Consider the following 9,069-nt stretch of genomic DNA (forward strand, 5'->3'; position numbering starts at 1 on the left):
CGCCGTTGTGCCCTTGGGCAAGAGGGGGAGGAGCTCGGGAGTGGAACCCACGACCTCTTCACTGGGAGGACGAGGCGGGAGAACCAAGAGCAAAGTGAATACACGTTCTCGTCAGACTCGTTCATGAAAGCCCCGTTCACTTAATTCATGTTACAACGAGAGTGTGGTTTCCGTGGTAACGCAGGTGCAGGTCATGTGACTCAGCTGTCACTTGTAAAGAGGGAAAACAACAACATGGACGTCATCCCCGGAGGGACAGAAATGACTCCAGGAAATGTGATGATTTAATTACATTTATTTAATTACATTTATTTAATTACATTAATTTAAATATATTTATATAATCCTCTCCTTGAACCGACACCTTAACGTGGTGGAGGGGTTTGAGTGCCCGAATGATCCCGGGAGCTATGTTGTCGGGGGCTTCATGCCCCTGGTAGGGTCTCCCAAGGCAAACAGGTCCTAGGTGACGGGTCAGACAAAGATCGGTTCAGAAGCCCCCTATGATGACAACACAATCAAGGCAGTTCACGTCGCCCGGATCGGCGTCACCGGGGCCCCATCCTGGAGCCAGGCCTGGGATGGGTGCTCCATGGCGAGCGCCTGGTGGCCGGGTCTTACCCCACGGGGCCCGGCCGGGCACAGCCCGAAAGAGCGATGTGGGGCCGCCCTCCCGTGGGCCCACCACCCGCAGGAGGATCCATAAGGGGCCGGTGCAGAGAGATCTGGGCGGCAGTCGACGGCAGGGGCCTCGGCGACCAGATCTCCAGACACAGAGACTAACTCTGGGGACATGGAATGTCACCTCGCTGGGGGGGAAAGAGCCTGAGCTTGTGTGGGAGGTTGAGCGATACCGACTAGATATAGTCGGCCTCACCTCCACGCACAGTTTGGGCTCTGGAACCCATCTCCTCGAGAGGGGCTGGACGCTCCACTTCTCTGGTGTTGTCCGCGGGGAGAGGCGGCGGGCTGGTGTGGGCTTGCTGATAGCCCCTCAGTTCAGCCGCCACGTGTTGGAGTTTACCCCGGTGAACGAGAGGGTCGCGTCCCTCCGCCTTCGGGTGGGGGACAGGTCTCTCACTGTTGTGGCGGCCTACGGGCCGAACAGCAGTGCAGAGTACCCGGCCTTCTTGGAGTCCTTGGGAGGGGTACTGGACAGTGCACCGACCGGGGACTCCGTTGTTCTACTGGGGGACTTCAACGCCCACGTGGGCAATGACAGTGACACCTGGAGAGGGGTGATCGGGAAGAACGGCTTCCCCGATCTGAACCCGAGCGGTGTTCAGTTATTGGACTTCTGTGCTAGCCACGGATTGTCCATAACGAACACCATGTTCAAGCACAAGGGTGTCCATCAGTGCACATGGCACCAGGACACCCTAGGCCGGAGGTCAATGATCGACTTTGTTGTCGTGTCATCAGACCTCCGGCCGCGTGTCTTGGACACTCGGGTGAAGAGAGGGGCAGAGTTGTCAACCGGGGAGGCCATGGAGGAGGACTATCGGTCGGCACCAAAGAAATTCTGGCAAACCGTCCGGCGCCTCAGGAGGGGGAAGCAGTGTCTCACAAACACCGTTTACGGTGCGGGTGGAGGCCTGCTGACCTCGACTGGGGATGTCGTCGGACGGTGGAAGGAATACTTTGAGGATCTCCTTAATCCCTCAGTCACGTCTTCCGAAGAGGAAGTAGAGACCGGGGACTCGGAGGCTGGCTCATCCATCACCCAAGCTGAAGTCACTGAGGTTGTTCGCAAACTCCTCGGTGGCAGGGCTCCAGGGGTGGATGAGATCCGCCCTGAGTACCTAAAGTATCTGGATGTTGTAGGACTGTCTTGGTTGACACGTCTCTGCAACATCGCGTGGCGTTCGGGGACCGTGCCTCTGGACTGGCAGACCGGGGTGGTGGTCCCTCTGTTCAAGAAGGGGGACCGGAGGGTGTGTTCCAACTACAGAGGGATCACACTCCTCAGCCTCCCGGGTAAGGTCTATTCCAAGGTACTGGAGAGGAGAATCCGACCGATAGTCGAACCTCGGATTCAGGAGGAGCAGAGTGGTTTTCGTCCCGGTCGTGGAACACTGGACCAGCTCTATACCCTCCATCGGGTGCTCGAGGGTTCATGGGAGTTTGCACAACCAGTCCACATGTGCTATGTGGATCTGGAGAAGGCTTTCGACCGTGTCCCTCGGGGTGTCCTTTGGGGGGTGCTCCGGGAGTACGGGGTCCGGGGCCCTTTGCTCAGGGCTGTCCGGTCCCTGTATGACCGGAGCAGGAGCTGTGTTCGCATTGCCGGCAGTAAGTCAGACCTGTTCCCAGTGCATGTTGGACTCCGCCAACGCTGCCCTTTGTCACCGGTTCTGTTCATAATTTTTATGGACAGAATTTCTAGGCGCAGTCAGGGGTCGGAGGGTGTCCGGTTTGGGGACCACAGGATTCCATCTCTGCTGTTTGCAGACGATGTTGTCCTGATGGCTCCATCAAACCCGGACCTGCAACATGCACTGGGACGGTTTGCAGCCGAGTGTGAAGCGGCTGGGATGAGAATCAGCACCTCCAAATCCGAGGCCATGGTTCTCGACCGGAAAAAGGTGGCTTGCCCTCTTCAGGTGGGTGGGGTGTCCTTGCCCCAAGTGGAGGAGTTCAAGTATCTCGGGGTCTTGTTCACGAGTGAGGGAAGGATGGAGCGTGAGATCGACAGGCGGATCGGTGCAGCGGCTGCAGTGATGCAGTCGCTGCATCGGACCGTTGTGGTGAAGAGGGAGCTGAGCCGAAAGGCAAAGCTCTCAATTTACCGGTCGGTCTACGTTCCTACCCTCACCTATGGTCATGAGCTTTGGGTAGTGACCGAAAGAACAAGATCGCGGATACAAGCGGTCGAAATGAGTTTCCTCCGCCGTGTGGCTGGGCGCTCCCTTAGAGATAAGGTGAGGAGCTCGGCCACACGGGGGGAGCTCGGAGTAGAGCCGCTGCTCCTCCACGTCGAGAGGAGCCAGCTGAGGTGGCTCGGGCATCTGTTCCGGATGCCTCCTGGGCGCCTCCCTCGGGAGGTGTTTCAGGCATGTCCCACCGGGAAGAGGCCCCGGGGAAGACCCAGGACACGCTTGAGAGACTTTGTCTCTCGGCTGGCCTGGGAACGCCTTGGGATCCCCCCGGAGGAGTTAGAGGAAGTGTCTGGGGAGGAAGTCTGGGAGTCCCTGCTCAGACTGCTGCCCCCGCGACCCGGCCCCGGATAAAGCGGCAGAAGATGGATGGATGGATATTTATATAATCACATATAATTAATTTCATTTATTTAAGATCTTTTAATCAAACATCATAAATCAAAGGTCCAGAGCTGCTTCAGCCAAAACAACATTAAGAATGAAACAAAAACACAGTGAAGTCTTTTAGTGTCTGAGAGTCAGATTTCTCCTTCATCTGGAACTCCTCCAGGTTTAGACTTTTTCACAAAGAGGTTTTTTGTAGTTTTTCCTGTAGAAGGAGGGGGTGAGGACAGAGGACTCTGGGACATCGTCCCTCGTCCCCACGGACATTGTTTCATCTGTTTTTCACTGTCGCCCTCAGAGGAAACTGTTGTTGTGATTTTGGGCTTTACAAAAAAAAATTGAATTGAATTTATGGTCGATATATTCACTCTAATGTAGTTCTATTCAACTCACGGCCCGCGGGCCAAATTCGGCCCTCCAAATCATCTGACCTGGTTTAGTCCTGGTTCAAACTTGGTTTAGTCCTGGTTTAGTCCTGGTTTAGTCCCGGTTTAGTCCCGGTTTAGTCCCGGTTTAGTTCTGGTTTAGTCCCGGTTTAGACCTGGTATAGTCCTGGTTTAGTTCTGGTTTAGACCTGGCTTAGTCCTGGTTTCAGACCTGGTTAAGTCCTTGTAAAGTCCTGGTTTAGTTCTGGTTTTGACCTGGTTTAGTCCTGGTTTAGTTCTTGTTTAGACCTGGTTTAGTCCATGTTTAGTTCTGGTTTAGTCCTGGTTTAGTCCTGGTTTAGTTCTGGTTCAGACCTGGTTTAGTTCTGGTTTAGTCCTGGTTTAGTCCCGGTTTGGTCCCGGTTTAATCCTGGTTTAGTTCTGGTTTAGTCCTGGTTTAGACCTGGTATAGTCCTGGTTTAGTTCTGGTTTAGTCCTGGTTTAGACCTGGTATAGTCCTGGTTTAGTTCTGGTTTAGACTTGGTTTAGACATGGTTTAGTTCCAGTTTGGACCTGGTTTAGTTCTGGTTTAGTTCTGGTTTAGTCCTGGTTTAGTCCCGGTTTTATTCCCGGTTTAATCCTGGTTTAGTTCTGGTTTAGTCCTGGTTTAGACCTGTTATAGTCCTGGTTTAGTTCTGCTTTAGACCTGGTTTATTCCTGGTCTAGACCTGGTTTAGTCCTGGTTTAAGTCTGGTTTAGACCTGGTATAGTTCAGGTTCAGACCTGGTATTGACCTGGTTTAGTCCTGGTTTAGTTCTGGTTTAGTCCTGGTTTAGTCCTGGTTTAGTCCTGGTTTAGTTCTGGTTTAGACCTGGTTTAGTTCTGGTTTAGTCCTGGTTTAGTCCTGGTTTAGTCCCGGTTTAGTCCCGGTTTAATCCTGGTTTTGTTCTGGTTTAGTCCTGGTTTAGTCCTGGTTTAGTCCCGGTTTAGTCCCGGTTTAGTCCCGGTTTAGTCCTGGTTTAGTTCTGGTTTAGTCCTGGTTTAGAGCAGGTTTAGTTCTGGTTTAGTCCTGGTTTAGTCCTGGTTTAGTCCCGGTTTAGTCCTGGTTTAGTTCTGGTATAGTCCTGGTTTAGTTCTGGTTTAGTCCTGGTTTAGTCCTGGTTTAGTCCCGGTTTAGTCCCGGTTTAATCCCGGTTTAGTCCTGGTTTAGTTCTGGTTTAGTCCTGGTTTAGACCTGGTTTAGTTCTGGTTTAGTTCTGGTTTAGTTCTGGTTTAGTTCTGGTTTAGTCCTGGTTTAGTCCTGGTTTAGTCCCGGTTTAGTCCCGGTTTAATCCTGGTTTAGATCTGGTTTAGTCCTGGTTTAGACCTGGTTTAGTTCTGGTTTAGTTCTGGTTTAGTTCTGGTTTAGTCCTGGTTTAGTCCTGGTTTAGTCCCGGTTTAGTCCCGGTTTAATCCTGGTTTAGTTCTGGTTTAGCTCTGGTTTAGACCTGGTTTAGACCTGGTTTAGACCTTCATCTGTGAAAACGCCCTGTTTGTCCTGACCTCTGACCTCTGACCTCTGACCTCGAGCCAACATGGACGACAAGAAGAAACAGATGAAGCGATGGAAAGTTCAGATTTTGATTAAACATTTTAAAAACATTTCCTAATTTCTAGACATTTTTATACAAATATTTAGTTTGATCAAAGCCGAGACTTGAACCCAAAACCCTCTCACAGGAGGTCACCATGAACAGGATCCAAATAAAGCTTCAGACATTTCAAAAGAACTGAAAAAATAAAGAGAAGAACTTTGTACTTTCAGTCCAAAATGGAGTCAAAAGGTTCCACAGTTACATTTGACTGAAATTCAGAACTTTTATTCTTGTTTTAGTCACTTTGACCTCTGAAAGTCTAAACTGCAGTGAGGACCAGAGGAGCAGAGTTTGAACCTTCAGCATTTAAACAGGGACTGAAAAATGGAATCAGTTTCTCTCTGAAGCAGCAACTGCTGAAGGAGAAGAGAAGATCTGCAGAATCTGCATCATAAAAGGAGACCAGACCCTCACCATAGTCCACAAACACCCCGACCTTCTGAGGAGCTCGCTGCAGAGACAGAGGGACAAGAGAGTCTGAACAAGCTTTGTACTGATCTTTGTTTATCAAGATGATGCACCAGATTCCATCTTTAGGATTCAGAGTGAACTCTCTCTTCCTGTTGATGGACTCTTGGGCCACTCCTAAATCCCAGTCTGTTTTCCCTTTGACCTGAACCTCAAAGTAAAACCTGCCTGAGGAGAAACTCTGCTTTCCCAGAACACAAACACAACAATCAAACCTCAGAGGAGAATCTGGGAGCTTCTTCTTCACATCAGTGTGATGAACCTGTTTGAGATCTTCAGACAGAACGAGCCGAGGATGAGCAGTGTCTGGATCCAGAGTGACGTCCACCACAAACTGCTTCACTCTCTTCAGTTCAGCTTTAAACACTTTGTTAAAGTTTTCAGACAGATGTTTCTCCAGCTCAGTCAGAGCCCGGGCTGCACTGCCCTCACACGTCTCCGGCTCAAAGCTCACACTGCTCCACTCCTTTAGTCCAGCAGGGGGCGTGAGTGCAGGGCAGCTCTGTAGAAAGTGGAGGGGGTCTTGAGAGCGTGAGAGCCGCTCCGCCTCAGTGCTGCTCTTCTCCAGCTCACAGATCTCCTGTTCCAGCTGCTGCACCAGCTCCTGGGCTCGTTTGTGGCTCCGGCTCTGCTTCTCCTGCAGCTCCTCTAAGAACCGGTCCTGACGCCTCTGAACAGACTGCATGAGATCAGTGAAGGCCTGCAGCCCCACAGCCCTCTCTCTGTGGACCTCTGTGTCACTGAGCTCCACACAGCGCTGGATCTCCTGGACCTTCAGCCTCCTCTGCTCCACCATGTGCTGGCTCTGAGCCTGAGTGTGCAGCAGAGAGGACCTCCTGCTCTCACACGCCTCCTCCAGAGACAACAGCTCATGGTTCTTGTGCTCTAGAACGGAGCATGTGATGCACACGATCTTCTCATCAGTGCCACAGAAGAGCTCCAGGGGGCGCTGGTGTGTGGGACATATCCTGTCTTCCAGGTTCTCCACAGGCTCCATCAGCTGGTGTCTTTTCAGCCCAGAGACTGTGAGATGAGGCTGGAGGTGGGTCTCACAGAACGAGGACAGACAGACCAGGCAGGACTTCAGGGCCTTCAGCTTGGGCTCAGAGCAGAGGTCACACTGGACCTCACTAAAGACGGGCATGTGGTCCATAGATCTGCTCTTGTTCTTGTCCAGTTTAGCCTCTGAAAGCAGCTCTCGCAGCAGTGTGTTGATGCTGAGCTCAGGTCTTCTGTCATAGCTCCTCTTACACAGAGGACATGTGCAGGGGCCCTCAGGGGCCCAGGCCTCACTGATGCAGCGTTTGCAGAAGTTGTGTCCACATGGAGTGGACACTGGCTCAGAGAACACCTCCAGACAGATGGAGCACCAGAACGTCTCCTCAGAGCTCCTTTCACTTGTGGAGGACATCTCTGAAACACAAGGTCAACATCAGTGACTCTAAAATCAGTCTTTTCCATCAGAAAAGTCAAACACCAGGAGGAAAAGAGAGAAAACTGAACCAGACCAAGTCCAGACCGAGTCCAGACCGAGTCCAGACCGAGTCCAGACCGAGTATTAACAAGACTCTAGAGTTGTAAATATAATGTTTTGTTTGTTCATGATCTAGTTAATCACTCTGGTTTAGTTTAGTTGAAACCTGATCTCCATCGATGTTCAGAAACTCTTCAGCCAATCACATCTTCCCACTTCTCCATCATGGTTTAGCATCTTACAGGACTTCTGGGTGTTTTAGTGAAACTTCCTCTTGTTTTCTCTTCGTCTGGTTCTTTTGCTTCCCGTCTGCTCCTCGTTCCTCGTGTCTTCTCTTTGTGGGTTCTTGGTTCTTGAGAATCTCTTTGTGGGTTCTTGGTTCTTGAGAATCTCTTTGTGGGTTCTTGGTTCTTGAGAATCTCTTTGTGGGTTCTTGGTTCTTGGTTCTTGAGAATGTGAGTTGTTTCCTCCTTGTGCCTCGTCTCTGTTTTAATCGTGTTATTATGTATGATACAGCGTAAGCTGAGCCCATGATGCATTCACGGACCATAGGCCAGTATCACTCCATCACACGCTGGTGCTAGTGGTGATGCGTTCAAGGACACTCAGACTTTCTATCTTTAGATGAGAATATGTCTGGAAGTCATTGTTAACTGTTGTGTTGTTGTTGCTTGAACACTTTTCTGTTTCATTTGAACTTCTTTAAATGTATCCAACTATATTCACACATTTATTGGTCATATGTTCCATGTACTGTCAATATTAATTATATTATTGTGTTCAATTTATTTATCCATTATTCACTGTACTTTACTTCTGTATCATAGAAACCCAGGGAGGTGCATTCAGGGGAGGCAGGGGAGGCAGGGCTTCACCTGTCAATCTTGGGGGGGAATAAAATATTAAAAAATATGAATGTTTGTCATCTGGTGTGTATTATTAACCCCCTTTCCATTTGAATCCAATATCCAACAATATATTTTATAATGTCAAAATGTTCAGATGTTTGTCGTTCAGATACAGGGAGGAGACACACACACTACACACACACACTACACACACACACTACAGACACTCACACACACACACTAAACACACACACACACACACACTCACACACACACACACACACACTACACACACACACACTCACACACACACACACACACACTACACACACACACACACACACACTCACACACACACACACACACTACACACACACACACTCACACACACACAAACACACACACTACACACACACACACACTACACACACAAACACACTACACACTACACACACTACACACACACTACACACACTACACACACACTACACACACACACACACTACACACACACACACTACACACACACACACACACACTACACATACACACACACACAAACAAACACACACACACACACACACACACTATACACACACACACACACACACACTACACACACACACTCACACACACACACACACACACACACTACACACACACACACACTACACACACAAACACACTACACACTACACACACTACACACACACACACTACACACTACACACACTACACACACACACACTACACACACACACACACACTCACACACACACACTACACACACACACACACTACACACACAAACACACTACACACTACACACACTCACACACACACACACACACACCCTACACACACAAACACACTACACACTACACACACTACACACACACATACAGTACACACTACACACACTACACACACACTACACACACACTACACACACACTACACACACACACACACACTACACACACACTACACACACACACACACACACTACACACACACA

The 9,069-nt window shown here is 49.9% G+C and overlaps 1 protein-coding gene across 1 annotated transcript; it reads right to left on the reverse strand.

Annotated features, from left to right (window-relative positions):
- Positions 1-5,521: 5,521 nt before the first annotated feature.
- LOC140369363 (E3 ubiquitin-protein ligase TRIM39-like) lies at positions 5,522-7,180 on the reverse strand. The gene has a single exon (XM_072456687.1). The coding sequence runs from the start codon at positions 7,139-7,141 to the stop codon at positions 5,522-5,524; it is 1,620 nt and encodes a 539-aa protein (XP_072312788.1). The 5' UTR covers positions 7,142-7,180.
- Positions 7,181-9,069: the final 1,889 nt, after the last annotated feature.

This window comes from Eucyclogobius newberryi, unplaced genomic scaffold, assembly GCF_026437365.1.
Source record: "Eucyclogobius newberryi isolate DKJ021-1_F unplaced genomic scaffold, fEucNew1.0.hap1 SCAF_20, whole genome shotgun sequence".
NCBI classification, from domain to species: domain Eukaryota; kingdom Metazoa; phylum Chordata; class Actinopteri; order Gobiiformes; family Gobiidae; genus Eucyclogobius; species Eucyclogobius newberryi.